The sequence below is a fragment of the Etheostoma cragini genome, chromosome 2 (genome assembly GCF_013103735.1).
Source record: "Etheostoma cragini isolate CJK2018 chromosome 2, CSU_Ecrag_1.0, whole genome shotgun sequence".
Classification (NCBI taxonomy): Eukaryota; Metazoa; Chordata; class Actinopteri; order Perciformes; family Percidae; genus Etheostoma; species Etheostoma cragini.
The window spans coordinates 7527094-7544280 of NC_048408.1; the positions used below are offsets into that span (position 1 = coordinate 7527094).

General features: G+C 39.6%; 1 protein-coding gene across 12 annotated transcripts in view; it reads left to right on the top strand.

Moving 5' to 3' along the window:
• The first annotated feature begins 593 nt into the window (after window positions 1-593).
• LOC117953346 (potassium voltage-gated channel subfamily KQT member 5-like) overlaps window positions 594-17187 on the top strand; it is a 137853-nt gene continuing 121259 nt past the window's right edge. For 4 of the 12 annotated variants that reach the window (XM_034886299.1, XM_034886290.1, XM_034886307.1 and 1 more), the window contains exon 1: window positions 885-1228. In XM_034886299.1, the coding sequence (XP_034742190.1) occupies window positions 885-1228 (344 nt within the window). Of the gene's footprint in view, window positions 1229-17187 lie in introns of all 12 variants that reach the window. The other 8 variants (XM_034886351.1, XM_034886360.1, XM_034886368.1 and 5 more) reach the window with 6 other exon arrangements.

Consider the following 17187-nt stretch of genomic DNA (forward strand, 5'->3'; position numbering starts at 1 on the left):
TCAGTCTGTCTGTCTATCTGTCTTGCTTTCAGGGAACGCAGGTGACAGACCACTCCTGAAAGATTGACCGAAAGCTTTTGTTGTGCAAATAAACATAAGCAGGTTTGCTGAAACCGCATTGACCCAACACATATTACTGCATTTAAAAAAAGGGGTCATTTGGTTCCAGCATAATATTTTCTGCAGATGTGCAGTGAGCCGTCCTCGGTGTGGTTACTTTTCCAGCCGACTAAGTGGAAAATTCACCAAAGGTCCATATGTTACCTGATAGGCTTTTCAAAAACGTGGTGTAATTTAGAAACTCTTTCGGGAAATGACATTAAACAAGGGGCGACTGTTGCTCATTTGCATTTCTCCCACCTTACCTTGCCGCGCCGCCACCTAATAAAACAAGGAAGCCATCAGTGCGACACGAGGTCTCGAGGTAAAGTCGCTCGCGGGCTCGGCCAGCAGCACATGAGCATCTACCGTGCACGCGCAGCGTGCGTTGAAGCAACAGGCGGTAACAAAGCACCCTGGGAAGAAAATTGAATGCCAAAAATATCTTTTCCCCCCTAGCTACAGCGGACACACTCTGTATATCTTTGTTATTTTGTCACATTGGACAGCGTCGTGCACGGGACAAGCGCGTGGATGCCTTTACGCGCGCCGGTGGTAGTGAAGCCTCAATGGCTCGCGACGAGGTTGATGCAAGAGGAAAGAGGGGCGGTCAAAGTGTGACGGTAAACAGTGTGCCTGGCTCTGGCAACGGTTCCACTCACAGCGCCTGTTAGACCGCGTCTCGCGCGTGTAGTGTTTTGTTCGTCCAGGCCACGTTGCTCCCAGCACAAGACACGCATGCTTGAAAAGACTTAGGCGCACTTCATGCCCGCTTTGGTGATGCCATGCCCCGGAACCACAGCGGAGACGAAAGCGGTACCGGGCTCTGGATGAGGACGTCGCCGGAGCACCTTAGCAAAGGCTACGGCTTGAAAGATGTGGAGTCCGGACGGAGGATGATGAACAACGCGGGAGACGGTTTGCTGTCAGCCTCCACCGCAGCAGGTGCTGCCGGAGGCTCCGAGAGCCTGAGAGGGAAGCAGGGAGCCCGGCTAAGCCTGCTGGGGAAGCCGCTCATATACAGCGCGCACAGCGGCCGGAGAAACGTTCGCTACCGGCGCCTCCAAAACTACCTGTACAACGTGCTGGAGAGACCAAGAACCTGGGCGTTCATCTACCATGCGTTTGTGTAAGTTTATTTTTCCTCATTTGCATCTCTGCGAAGCTCTCTCCACACCTGTTGATGCCGTTCCAGAACACGTTTCACACACAAACACTAGAAAAGGACACCAATACAGGATGCAATGCTTGAATCTTATCTTATACTTGTATTTACCCATCACTTTGCCTCTCTGTATGTGACGGCCGGTTGACATGTGACACGTGACAAAACATGAACGCAGAGCTCATCAAAAAAAAAATATATTCGTATATATTATATAAATAAATAAATATGCATATCACAGGATCAGCGCCCCTTCATCTGAGGCAAAACTTACAAATGAAACCCTCTCTTTGCTGTTTGAATAAACGCATTAAATCATTTACATGTTTATGGTACCAAGAAAACCTTAGTCTTTATATTATTTTTCGTGATAACTGTGCAGGAGTCTTTGTTTTGCTGTGGAGCTTAAATTTAAGGTTAAACATGATCAACTCTGGGGGATACAGTTTCACTACGAATATGTGGGCTACTAGTAACCATCCAAGACTGGAGTTTTTTTCATTGACTTCTGCATTTATGAGGCCCTCAGTGGTGAGGTAGGTTGTACAGCTTCACCGTTAAAAACAATAACTCAGGGTCTGTTGTCACCTAAAGGTCAAGAACCAGGAACATCTTTAGCTTTCCTGCCTGCTCTTCATCATTCTTGGCTTGCCAACCAGCTGCAGTTGATTTCCCGCGTGTGACTTGTTATTGTGGCATCATGACAATCTCTAAGAGGAAGGAAGTTGAGACACATGCGGACTCTAGAGAACCATCTTTTTTGGTGTGTGTGTGTGTGTGTGTGTGTGTGTGTGTGTGCACCAGGAGGAGTGGTCATAAAAAGAGGAGGGTTTGTGAGGAGCTGTTTGAGCTTTTGCACTTAAACCAAGCAGCTCTAAAGACTTTTATTTTGAAAGTATCCTTAGAGCAGCTTGTAATACAATTGGTGAACAGGACAACAGGAAGAGTTTTCGTGCCTGATGCGTATCATCTGTTTGTTGATGTTTAGTGATGACGATTTTGAAATTGGATTTTCGTTTTGTAAAAATTACTATCTGTTACCACTGTTTAAAAGCATTCTGCTTTTCAGACTATAGGCCCAGTCAGTGGCAAAGTCAAATTAATAGTGGAATAGTAAGTGCCGGAAGCTTGGGTGATGTAAGGACTACTCACAGTGCTACTCTGTGAACTACCTTGGGCAGGAACTTACGGTCAAATACACCGCTAAGCACATGCTAGTGCTCTTCTGAGATTTTTCTGTATTTCCCCTGCACTGTTTACTCCCTCGGGCATTTTATTCTTAGGATTGTTTATCTTTTTATTAAAAGGTACTTGAAGGGTAACTTAGGTTGTTCAAACTCAACCATATTTCCTATGTTTTTCTGTCTAATTGACTGATGTAATCAACAATTTGGAAATTTGTGCAGTAGTAGTAGTGGTGGTACGATTTGCAATGCCCTTTTGCCCCAAGGGATTACATTACAGCCCGGTTTGCATCAAATTACAGCCTCCTCTCTTAATGCTGGCCCAATTTCAAAGCTTTTTGTCCACATTAGTCACTTAGACACCAATGCATAGCGTCCATGTTAAAAAATACAGAAAGTACCCTTTAAAGCTGCTAGCTAAGAGGACACTAAGTTTATTCACTTTATTCAAAAGAAGTATCAGTGCCACTGACTGTTTGACTTTCTTCAAATCATGTCTCTTTATTGGAGAAGTTAACAGACAAGGTTGGTGTTACATAGAAGTGCATTGCAGAACACAGCTAAGCTACGACAGCACCCTCCGTCAGACCCTCTTGCTCCTTGTTACCTCTGAGGTCAGCACTGTAAAGACAGTTTGCTTTTGGTCAATCGTGTTAATCTAAATGTCTAAGTTGAATTCCACACAGAAGAGTGGGCAGATGTACTTCACCGCTGCTAGTGAATGCACTGATTGCAATGGTTTCCAATAGCCCTTTTAATTCTGGACTGTGTGGAATGTGTGTGGAATGTGTGACTGGGCCTTGGCTGGACATCTGGACATCCTGAATTTGATTAATTCCTTCAACTAAATTAGAGGAGCTGGTATTTCTGGCTAATCACGGGCCAGCATTTGCCCAAGTGGAGTTTGATTTACATCCAAGATTCCCACCTGACAAACTTAACTGCTGTGCATCATCGGTAATATATCATTATCTAGAGTTGTTGTACCCTACATCTGGAATCACAATTACTGTAAATAAGGCTATGCTTTAAATCAGGGGTATTCAACGTCTTTTAGACCAGGGACCCCTAAGCTGAAAGAGTAGGAACCCCCTACTGCGGATATTGTATACAGTTGAGTTGCATTTTAAACTGGGCATAATGGATAAAAATAAATGGGTACTATTAAGTATCATGTTTTAATGTTAAACATCCATCTGGAAGGCACAGTGACTCCTCAAGCTCAACTATGGCTACCACAGTTAAGCTTAGCTTCAATGTATAAATCATTTTAATCTACCAATAGGCCAATTTATCGTTGGTATTGAAATTGCATTCATATTAATACATATTTGTAGATTTATTTTAATTTTTGAAATAAGAGACTTATATAAAATATATTTTTTACATAATTTTGGCCCCCTTGCGCTTACTCTGAGGACCCCCCTGTTGTAAATCTCTGCTTTAAATGAACTTTTTCACAATGTTGGACTGCTGTTAAAGATAAAATATAGTCTCTCCTCTCTATCTGTAGTGTCCTAATTCCTTACAGAGGAGGATTACGTTTGTTGTGGTGTGAAAGTGTTTCAGACATCAATTCAGTCCCCGTTCTTTATGAGGTCTGTCCACACTTGGTGTTCGTAGAGGTTTTGTAATGATGTCAATGACCACCATGGGGGTCATCCAGTTCAGTGATGACTTTTCCTTATCTTTTTTTATTAGGGCTGTAACTTCAGTGAGACACCATTGGATTTCCACTTTAGTCTACACTTTTGCTATAAGGTTAAGTTAAAAATGCTAATTTACACATCTTATGCAAGCATTGACTCACGCCCACACGGGTCCTTGGACTTGCACTTTCATCTTCGCATGAGCGCCCATGAACGTTTTCTTTCATCCCTGTGGCAGTGAGCTGGAACTGGACAAATGGAGCTACTAAACTCCTACTCAGGCCTTTGCGTTCTCTCTTTACTGTGATGAATGTCGCTGTGATGGTCAGTGGCCTTGAATGTTGCACTGGTCTGCTGATATGACAGTTGTTGCAGCTGAGAGCCTTGCTGTCACGTTTTTTTTGAGCTACAGAATAAGATGATATCCATGTCCAGCTGATTATAAAGCAAGTTGTGGTTCACATTTAGCGCTATGGGAAAACTCTGAAGCATATGTAGCAATGTTTTTTTGACCCTCATGTTGTCCTCGGGACAAATTTGAGCCGTTTTTCAAGGTTTTTACCGTCCGTGTCTGTGATTATCCACTCAACATATGTTCCTCTGATCTTAAGTAAAGTAAAGTCAAAAATAATTCAGAATTTCAGATTTTTTAAACTAGTGTGTATTTATAGTTGTACATAGCCTTCTGGTGGCAGTAAAAATAAAAAAGGCAGCAAAAATAAAATAAATAATAATAAGGCAACAAAAACATCTTGGAAGGGGTTTAAAAAGTTATCCTTTTTTGGAAAACAAGTGTATAGTCGACAGGAAGACAACACAACAGTTATTCAAGATTTTTGTAAATGTAGTGCTCAATAATTACTTTTTTGGCAACCAAAGGAAGTGACAAACTAAAAAATGACGGAAGTTCATAAATTTCCAACTGTATCTTAAATGATCTTGTCAGTGTGTGAGCAAGATAATTGCAATCATGAGTTGTAGGCTGACAATTAGTAAGTAAACACAATGCAGTACAATTAAAAGCATAGTAGCCCTGTGAATTCTGAAAATAAAAATAACATTCTTTGAAAAATTACCTAAGCATGGATTCGATGTTACACAACCTAGCACATCACAGTTTTTGTACCTCTACATTTCTTGCATACATTAGAACTAAGATGTGTTTGCTTTCCATGGGCAAGCTGCAAAACAACCCTCTACCTTTTATCACCAGGGAGCAGGAGAACAAGGATTACAATGAAGGAGTTGTCACATAGTAAAAAAGAAACCTGCATGTGTCTCTGCTGTATAGTTTAGTCTGTAGATTACAAGTAAGGATCAGACCCCAAAAACATTGAAAAAGCTTCAAAAACTAGGTGGGCCTTAATTTATTGTGAACCTAAATTGAAACTAAATGTATATGCGGGCCAGATCAAAATTTGTGAGGGACCGAATTTGGCCCGCGGGCCTTGAGTTTGATCTGTGGTTAAAAAGCACTATGGTCATTTGTTTCTCTTGCGTTTGTATGACGTGTGTGCAAGCGCCATGAGGATCAGTGGGATTGGTGCTGATATTGTTCTGCCTGAACAGCTGAATGGTTTTGGATAAGTCACACAAGTTTAACTTCACCATCCACTGCTTTCAGGAGGCAATACGTCTAAAAAAAGTCCCTTCCTTATCAGCCTCGTCTGAGCCGACACATAGGAGCAGGTCAGAGGAGCAAATAGGCTCAGGATCCCGCCCTCGCAGCATCCAGTTATCCTCTGTGTGACATGCCCACACAGCAGATTCCATTGCCTTTGTTGCTCAAAGTATTATTTCACCTTCAACTCTTTCCACTCTCTAACACACATGCCCCCAGGTGACATTCTGTGTGTTACATTGTAACACAAAGAACTAACAACTAGAGCTGTAAATATTCCAAATGTTGCTGTACTATTTAATTGTTTAATTGTGATTGCCGTTATAATTGTCTTTCTGTCAAATGAAAAAGAAATTATTTCTTCCTTTTTTAAACAAATGAATCCCAGGAAACATCTTTTGGTTCTGTCACTGTCATGTGACCCAGATAATGTAGTAACACAGGTACCCAGCCTATGAAGTAAACCCAAGCCCTTTATTATTATATAACTAATGTAACTGCACTCCCACTTGTCAGTTTTGTTATGAACATGTTTAGGGTCAAGTGCCATCAACTAGCTTAGCTTTAGCTCAACAGTCCGACCAATAATCACATATATAATTACAATTTGGCACATCTAAAAAAAATCAACAATTTCTAGCAACAGTCACAACTCTTAGGACCTTAGCTAATGTTAAACAAAGAAATCGTGATTACGTTAAAAAAAATATTTGACAATTAGACAATTATGTTAAAAAATAACAAGCCTGCTTATTCTCACCAGGGTTGACTTTGTCATGTGTGTTAGCTGTATAATTATACATACATTTTCTAAATATAAGCCAGTGGTGCAGTCACTCGGATACTCTGACAAAAGGCAACATAAGCGTTTAAGAAGAATAACTACTTATTAATCCTGTTTGTCACTGTAACTTTAATACTGGGTACTGCTAGCTAAGGCTGCAACTAACTTTTAATTATTTGCTGTGTCGATTTAATCTACTAGTGGTTTGGTCTATAAATGGTGAAAAGTGTGGATCAGCGTTTCCCAAAGCCCAAGAGGACATCCTGAAATGTCTTGTTTTGTCCACAACTCAAAGATTTTCAGCTTACTGTCCCAGAGGAGAGAAGAAGCTAGAACATATTCACGGTTAAGAAGCTGGGGGTCGGTGAGATGACCAATGCCGATTAATCCATTTTCAAAATAGCTGGTGATTCATTTATTAGTTGACCACAAATCGGTTAATCTTTGCAGCTCAACTGCTAGCTAAAAAAAACATCTGGCTCACTTCTCTGCTGTTGATTTTTCCTGTATACTGTACGGCTTATATAGTATTTATGGCATACATGTGTATTTTTATCCTTTACCCGTGTGTGACAGCAGCAGCACTGAGCCAGTCTTTGTGCTGAGTTGAGTTGCGTCTGTGGTCCCAGCCTGCCCTCCTTCCTGCACACACACACACACACACACACACACACACACACACACACACACACACACACACACACACACACACACACACACACACACACAGTGCTGCCATTCATCTCACCTCTGGATTAACAAGCTTTTATCCTTGCAAGTTTGTTTGGGGGCAGGAAAAAGCGTGGGGGAAAAGGATACAGTGTTCCTTCACCTCAGGTTTTGGGACTGGCATGCCGGGGGTGGGGGGGGTACCACCACCCCCACCACCACACCAACGAGTGGTGACGTGAACTCGCTGCTCTCACTTGTTAAATAACTATCAGTCGCTTCATTGTGAGGAATACTTGGATTTATAGGCTGCAGTAAAGGATGCTGGCTCATCCCAAAAGCTGTGTTTGTTTGGCATTGTTGGGTATTTGAAGCCTACAGACACAATGAAATGTGAGAAGACATCTAAACGACTAATCACACTCTGCTCGGAACCCACCATTACATCTTATATTTTATAAGCTGTCGTTTATAGACATTGAGATTCTGCCACTTGAAAGCCCGGGCTTCAGTTTTTCTTTGAGAGGCTTAAGTCCTCTGGTGCGGAATTACTCTCAGTACTAAACTCAGAAAGCCTTCTGTGTAGATGCTGGCGTACATATACACATGTAGGAGTAATTTCAAAGTCGTGGTGAGGGGGGTTACAACCCCACCAATAATCAGAACTGGCTACTGCAAACCACCCAAACATCTTATCATAATGACCTACACAAAATATGAACTGTTTCAAAAACATCCAGAAGCATGTGTGATGTTAAAGAAAATGCAGAGTGTTAAACAATTCTGGAGAATAATTAATTAACACTAATAATATTTACAGTACAGACAAATTCACCAGAATGCAGAAAATGAAGAGAAAAGAAGCTGCCTGGCAAGATGGAGTAAGTGGAGATCTTAACCCCAGCAATGTTGAACCCAAAGTTACGCCCTTCCATATACCAGCCTATTTAAAATTCACCCACTGCACAGCATGTGAGCAGAGTGGAAGCGACTGAGTGGGGAACACAAGCGGGTGGATTTTGGATGCAGGGCAGAGCAGATCTTTTGAAAGGTTTGCCCTTATCTCCCGTATCATTGCTTACTTTCTAATTCCCCTTTGGTAGGCTACTGCTCACAGTTTGAGTTGGAAGCCAAAGTTGGTCTCTGTGCAGGCAGTACGTGCAGATGCCGTCCAGCGGACGTTTCACTACCGGAACTCTGGACGCTGGCGGCATGTAAGAATGCCGACTGCTTAACGGTCCCAGTCTGGTTTGGTACAATAAAAAGAAAAAGTCTTTTGAATTTACTTGATTTTAATTTGTACATCGGTCACACATGATCAGAATGTGGCTAACCTACATACTTTTTCTCTCTATTACGTATTTCTTGTCAAACCAACATACAGTATTATTAAAATTAGACTGCGTGTTAAAGTAGTGTTAGTTAAACATATTATTTTTCCATTACAGTAATATGAATTTATTGTGTAATGTTAAGTTATTGTATCATGTTAAGGATACCTAATTTAAGTCTTTAACTGCAACTTGATTTCTTAAAGCTAGTATTATGTATAGGTATTATGTAACTTTAATGCAATTTCAGAGACAGAGTTCTGTACTCAAAATTGTCTATATTGAGTATTACAACTTAGAACATACAAATTTTACCAAAAACAAATGACTACTTGCAGACACAACTTTGCAAACCACAATGTTTTCAAATAGTTGTAAATTCTGCATACAGTGCCATGGTTATAGATATAAACTAACCTTGCACTAACCATCTTCACAGTGTAGCATATACATTCTTCAGTGGACATGGCAAAGACAATTATAGTACTTTTTTTCACATTAGATTTAAAGTGCATATACAAAATAATAACACAATTTCCCTGAAATAAATAGTCTAAATTTTAGACTATTTCAGGGAAATGGCGTTATTAAATCAAAGATTGCACAAAGTGATTAAGACAAAATAAGAGCTAGTGCGTTGTTACTAGGTTTACTCCTAAGCTTAACTTCAGTATTTTTCAACCTGGACCCTGTTTTCCAATGTTTCTGTGTGAATCTTTGAAAATTGGTCCAGCACTGATTGCTGTAATAACCGGACTGCAAAGTTACAATATATAGGGCAGCTGTGCATGGTCAGTTAGTGTCCACTCAAAATTCTGTTTTTGACAGGCTCAGATGGTTATTTTAAGTGTCAACATTATGGCAAGCATCCCTACAGAGATAGACCTTTTTGTTAAAGAGTAAGACCCTAAACAGTATTTTTAGTCTGGAGTTGGTGATGGTGATTTTTGGGCTGTTTCATGTTAAACCAAAATGGTCTTACTCTTTAAAAAAAATGTTGATCCCTGCAATGTTGTACGAGAATTAGAAGATTAATCTGAGACTGTCAGCAGCAAAAACAGCACTTGAATGTAAATGGTGCACAATTGTCCTATAATTTACAGTGAAGCTTGTTGCCCACTGCAGCAATCTCGCTTTATACTAGACCAGTGTCAAAGATTGTTGTTCCAATCAGTAACAGTCCAGGTTGAAAAACCCAAAGTTGCCTTTTAAATTGTGCCCTCTGTTTTCAAAGTAGTTTTACCATTTTTTTTTGAAATTGTTTTCATAATGGCTTCACAAGGGAAAAAGCAGTCCATCTGGTATAGCAGTACCAAAGATGCCTGTTGGTTTTTTGCTAAGAGCTAAGTCTTTACTAAAAGAACTTGTTTTCTAGAGAGCTAACTTTTGCTGTGTTTGCAAAAGGTTATATCCATGCAGTTTCAAGCATATCCTGTCCAGTTAATTCAAACAAACAAACAAAACTAATCCAAGCGGTAAAGCTATACTAACAATGCCTTCAGGGACAACTACGCCGTGCTTTGTTGGAAAGTTTTCCTCCATCAAGTTCCATGAAAATCTTTTGGATTACCTCGAAAGTATAAAGAAGGTCAGCGGGGAAGCTGCAGTTCAGGGCATACATTATTCCAAACAGTATATCAACAGCTGATGCTAAAATATCAAGATCTTCAACCCCGTGGTGCCTTCAAGGACTCTTCCATTGTCCTCTGGTTCATTACTTGAAGAAATCCCAACAGAGGAGTCTTCATTGGCCTTGTTGTTGGCGTCTTCACCCATACCCTTTAAAAAAAAAAAAGGAAGAAAAGTCCAGTAAATAAGACCAGTCAAGAACCAAATACATTAACATTAAATCACAGAGACGGAAACATGTTGACAGAACAGTAGTTGTGTGTGGGAAGCTACATAGTGCTGTAACTACGAATAATTTAACTAATTCAACTTGTGATGTTTTCTTGTTTAAATAATCTGACAAATTTTAAATAATGACTCACAAATAAAGAAAATGCATTGAAAATAATCACATACCCACCAAAACTAGCCAGTCTAAAGTCATGTCTCAGATTTGTTAAGTATTGATTGTATAATGCTATAAAACAGAACATTTGAATAGTTCAAAATTATAAATTACTACATTTTCTATTGATCAAAGAATCATTTCAGCCTAAGGGATCAATCAGGAGATCAAAAAGGGTGTAGTAAGCCCACAACACATACCACGTATCGCGGCACAAATAGATGAACATAGTAGGAGACAGATGAAAAATAAATAGACTAGGGACTCCCGTGGAATTTGTATTACGTTCTTGCCAATAATTGGTGGTACGTAAAATATGGGACCATTTTGTATAAACTTTCCACAATTCTAAAATCGTAATGCTTTTAAAAACATTGGTCATAAGAGATAACACTAAACAACATCTTGGTATTTTAATGTTTCTGATTCTGTTAAAGGCTTGTTTTGAAATTTCAATGTCTGTGGGAGTAGGTCCATTTTCAGTTAATTGAGAACCAATTTTATCTAGTTTTGGAAATTTACATTAAATATACATTATTTTTGGAAATATACATAAAAAAAACAACATAAAAGAAATGTGACAGCACTTTACCACCATAAAGCCTTTGGTTGTGTATGTGGTTCAAATAGGATCCCATGAAAGACAATATTTAGAATCAGTGAGGTGAACCCAGCACACATAATTAAGCATAAAGCAAGCTAATAATCCAGTTTGAGTCCCACCTTAAGAACACTGCTTCATTTATTTAAAAAAATGTAGCGATTTATGGAGCGCTTCTTTAGTGTGCACGTTTGGAGAGAGGACTGGGCGTATGTGTTCTTAACATGAGATGTTATTGTAATTGCAGCTCTGTGTGACAGTATTACACTGAAATGACGTTGGTGTTCCACGAGTATTCAAAAACACAACAACAATCACAACAAGCACTAAAAATTTACAAAAAATTCAAATATATACAATTTTAAAAAGGCAGCAAAAAAGAGCAAGACACAAAATTTACCAGCGGCGGATGATAGAGAGTGCACATGACACATAACAGATTAGGCATTGCACAATCCTGATAAGTTAGCAGCCTCAGTAATAGATAGATAGATAGATAGATAGATAACCTGTGTGAGACATGAAGGCAATTTTGCGTCTGGTCCTCTGTCACCTTTTGGAGAGTATTACTCAATGGAAAGAAAAGCTTTGTGTAAACAGAGGCCGTTTACTTCAATGTCAAATGGAAAGCGGCTGGTTTGATCCGTGCAGTGAAGACATAAAGCAGAGGCGTGATGTCTTGGTACAGATGGTGGTGCTTGACACTGTCCATGAAAGGGTGAGGAGCAGAAGTTGTCGAGATGGTTGTGGCCGTTGCATACGCCTTTGCGGTGTGAATTGTGTCTGTGACAGGCAAGCCAGGCAGCTGGACGAGACGAGGTGAAGGAAGGACAGAACTTATGTGTGTGTGTTTAGTGTAAATGGTAGCGTATGCATTTGTGTTTATGTGATGCAAGAGCTGCAACATCATTGCATGATGCATTCAGGCATTAATTGTCTCAGAAATAATTGTGAATATAATAGTCTCTTTAAGTCAAAAAATAAAATATTTTAATTATTTGTTACTTTTGTGAACAAATTTAAGTTGAATGTATCCCAGGATACACCTTTTGTTTATGTCATGTGACCCAGATAATGTTATAACACAAAAACATGGCCTATGAAGTAAACCACGCCTCTTTATTATCATGAAGCAAATTTTCTAACTGTATCCCGCTTTATCATTTTTGTAAAAATAATAATAGAAAAATATATTACGACCAATAATCACTTATATAATTACAATTTGGCATACAGTGGCTTGAAAAAGTTTACACACCCATGCTAAAGTAGAATAAAAAACATCGTTGGAACTTGATCTTAATGCCTTAATTAAAAACAAATAGGAAAATCCAACCTTTTAAGGACACCAATTTTCTTCGTGAATGAATACTGTATTTTAAATAAATAAATGATCTTTCTTCAAATGCAGGGGGCATACGTATACACCCCCCTATGTTAAATTCCTACAGAATCAGGCACATTTTTATTTTTAAAGGCCAGTTATTTCATGGATCCAGGATTCTATGCATCCTGATAAAGTTCCCTTGACCTTTGGAATTAAAATACCCCCCCCCCCCCCTCCCCACATCATCACATACCTTTCCCCATACATAGAGATAGGCATGGGGAACTTTCCATACGATCATCTCTCAATGCCAATCAAACCAGCTATTAGTTGAACTGAAATAACACCATGGCAATCTCTACGTATGGTGAAGGGTATGTGAGGATGTGGGGGGGTATTTTAATTCCAACGGCCAAGGGAACTTTATCAGGTTGCATAGTATCCTGGATCCATGAAATAACTGGCCTTTAAAAATAAAAATGTTTCTGATTCTATGGGAATTTAACATAGTTGTGTATACTAATGCTCCCTGTATTTTTAGGAAGATCATTTATTTATTTACAATACATTATTCATTCACAAAGAAAATTGGTGTCCTTTATTTGTCCTATATTATTTCCTATTTTTTTAATTAAGGCATTAAGATCAGCTTCCAAAAGACGTTTTTTTTAATCCTCTTTTTAATCAACTTTTGCCTGGGTGTGTAAACTTTCTCAAGCCACTGCATCTAAAACGAAATCTACAAATACCAGTCATATGGCTTTAGTGTTAGCAATAATTGCGGTTAAACAAAGAAATTGATTATGTAATAAAAGTGACAATTAGACAACTATGTAATTATGGTTACAGGTAGGGCTGCACGATTATGGCCAAATTGATTATCACGATTATTTTGATCAACATTTAGATTTGTTGATTTTAACCAAAACAAATGTTAACGTCACAAAAGGCTATTTATAACTGTGAGAGGGAGAGTGATGGACGCTACTCACAGAGAGACGGCTGACTCATTATGAACGGGTCCAGCACGGGTCGAACGGCGGAAACAAACGTTGTGTGTATGAAACGTCTGTATCGTCACTGCGCTGCATTTTTATGAACTATGACATACTGGCCAGGGGTCACATCTCTGGCCCAGGTCCAGGTCCAGCAGCTCCGTCTCCCACGCTGTTACTCTACCAACTGAAGTTAGCTGCATTCAATAACTTCTGTGTACTTCGCCGTGGCCGCCGCGATAGCAGAGTTACCCGCGGAAACACTGGTACAAGTACAGGTTTTCCCCTCATACCTAACAATATACAGCTGTGTTAATAAAAAATTTAAACTGTAGACAAATGTCAGAAGTGTGGACCGGCGCTGTGTGGCCGGGCGCGGTGAGACAGTTGAGGAGATTCTATGAAATGACTCTAAAAAATGAATCGCTCGATCACGCAAATTTGATCGTGGAAGTCAAAATCGTGATCCCGATTAAAATTCGATTCATTGTGCAGCCCAAGTTACAGGCCTATGTGATGCTTTAGGAAGTCATTATGTGTTTGGACATGTGTAAGGGTGCTTTCACTCCCTATAGTTGGGAAGACACTGTAAACACACGTCACATGGACAAAACGGTTGCTGTCTAGAAGGAAACTCGCAAGACAAGACATGTCTTATCTCAGAAATAATAGAGCAACACCATATTTATTTAAACATCTTGGGTTTTCGGGTTTTGCCTTTATTGATTTTTTTGGGTGGGGGAAATTGATGCAGTATAGTATCCCAATATTTTTGCTTTGGTGCCTACTGTAAAGGAGACAAGTAGCTAATGCTAATGCATGGTCCATAATGTTACCTAATTCTTGGGTTCAACACGCTCAGTTATTTTTAGTATGATTGTTTTGACTGCGGTTAACAACTCTGGGCTAACCCACAAATTGATCAATAACGTTGACTGTATACATTATACTTCTATCTATTAGAGAGCATACCCCTGTCTGTCTACCATATCGTCCTACCTCTCCCTCTCTCTGTCCCCTCTTCTTCGCCTGTTTCTATTGTAGTTTAGGTCGTTCCTCAGTTCCTTCGTCCAAGCTTTAATCACAATTGTGCTGGCAGATGCTTGCCTTGAGGGCAGCGAAACAGAGGAAGGCAGGCTGCCTGACTAATTTGGAGATGTGAGTGTAATAGTTCATGTGATATGGAGTGTTATGCAGGCAGATTGAGGCCTAAATAACTGGGTTTGTCTGACGACTGCTGAGGTACTCACACCCACACACAGCCAGCCAGCCTCCTAAGAAAAATCCCAAAGCGAAAAGGGAAATGTTGAGCACTTTTCTTGTTGCCATAGCAATTGATGCTGCCACCTTGAGTGAGCTCAAGACTGGGGAAAAGACATCTTGGGTGGGTTTCAATCCCACCAAAATAAATCAGAGAGAGGTGCTCCTGCCTGTGCGTTTCTGTCATCCACTGGCGGTGTCGGCCCTACTGGCCGCGCTGTCACTGCTGTGCCACCATGGCAGTTAGTCATGGCTGATACAAGCCATTCCCTAGCCACTGCTAACACACTATATTTAGGCATGCAGCAACCAGTTTAGTGTTCATGGGTCTGTGGGCCTGCTATATCTCTGTCTGTGGGAACAACACCCCTCACTGACCTAAATCTAATACCTAATATAAGTCTTTTAATTGAACAGTGCATGTTTGTTTAACCTTCTGGGATTTGCATTATTCTCCAGGATGAAGGGGCGGACTTTGGATGCAGGATGTGACTTGGTTTGATTTGTATTATTTATATAGCTTATTGTGCCCAGACATGCTTGCTTGGCACAAGCCCGGTAACGCTGCAGCATGGTTGGTGACAGGCTAAAGGTTGTCTGACCTCTCTGTCTTACCCACAGGGGCAACACGTTGCAGCTGGGGAGCAGCGCTGCTGATCCCAACCCACCCCGTTTGTCTGTTTGACAATCTTATTTTGCAGCAATACAATTGAAGTGATAGGAACAAACATACATCTTTTTAGATTAAACAGATGTTGACAAAGTTTCCTTTTGAGGACATCATTTGAAATTGGGAAAAATTAGAAAATAGAAAAAAGGTTATAAATTGCAATATATCACAGCAAATTGCAATATGTTTAAAATCCCAATAGTATTGTATCGTGGCATGAGTATCGTCATGATATCGTATCGGGTGGGGGTGGGGGGGGGGGGGGTGCCTGGTGATTCCCCTGATACGTTGTTTAATGTGTCTTTATTAGGGCTGCACAATTAATCCAAATTTTATCGAAATTGCAATAAGGACTTTGGTTGGTAAAAGCTCAATAGCTGAGAGTCAACAGCAAAGAAAAGAAAAGGCATTGACAGAAACAATTTGGCAAATCATACCCACATACTCAGCTCTGCTGCTCATCTCACAAATGCATGTTTCTTACAAATGTGGCAGCATTTCAAAGGGAACTACACAGGCTTTCCAACAATATAAGATGTATTGCCAACGAGCATTGTTATAACATTGGTAGAAATAATCTACCAAACACAAATTACCTTACTTTTTGTTATATTTTCCTTATATTCTTCAGCCCTAGTGTCTATGCACTTTTACCTGTGTCTACTGTACATGCTACTTGTGTTATGTTTTTCTCATGCCATCAACCTGCCAGCTGGATGTGGAACAAGTAAACACATCCTTATCATCAGGAAAATGTACTTAAAATATTAAAAGTAAAAGTACTCCATGCAGAAAAGTCCTCACATTTTAGAAACTGAAAACGATCCAAACAGTTGTGGGTTTAATCCTCTAATCATCTCAGTTGGACTTGTAGGCCTTTATATTGTTGGGTAGTTGAGTTTATAATTAAATACGCATATTATAAATTACATGTGGTTTGTGTGCAAATATCTTAATTTGTAAAGTAACTAGTAGCTAAAGCTATCAGATCAATGTAGTTAGGTAAAAAATACAATATTTCTCTCTGAAATGTTACAGAGTAGAAGAAAAGAAAAGACTCAAGTAAACTACAAGTACCTAAACATTTGTTCTTAACTACAGTACTTGAGTAAATGTACTTAGTGACATTCCACCATTGACTGGCAAACAGTGGAAAAAAAGTGAAAACAGAGAAAAACGGTAGGTGAAGACAGTTGCAGCGTGTTCTGGTTTCTGTCTGTTTGCTGATGCTGTCACTGCTTCCTCTTTCCTGTTGCATCACAGCAGTTCTTCTAGAAAGCTGAAGCTGTTGCTCACCAGGAAGTTCAACTGCAAATTGCCGTTAGAGTTGGCTTCTCCTCTGTGTGGCAACAGAATTGCCTCTTTGTATGTGTGCTTACACACATCATTTTTAATACATAAATTGTGAGAACTGCCAGGATTGCATTTCACTGGAATTGTATTTGAAATGATTTCAAGCAATATATACATTTGATTGATTGATTGATTGATCATGTGGGCTCACAAATGCATTCTGTAAACCTGAGAGCACAGCTGTACTAATTCCAAATAATTGCGTTTAGCGATATGATTTTCTCTTTTGGGTTAATTAAAAAATATTTTATTTAGTATTTTATTTTTTAAACAAAAAGTTGTAGATAAATCCTAGGAGACATCTTTTGGTCCTATCACTGTCATGTTGGTTCTATCCCTGTCATGTGAAGAAAGCAAACCACGCCTCTTTATTATGATAAAACACTTGATCTTTTCTTAAGTGAAAATGGACAGTCATACCCCTTAAGACCTTAGTACTTACGTAATGTAAGAAATGAACTGCGA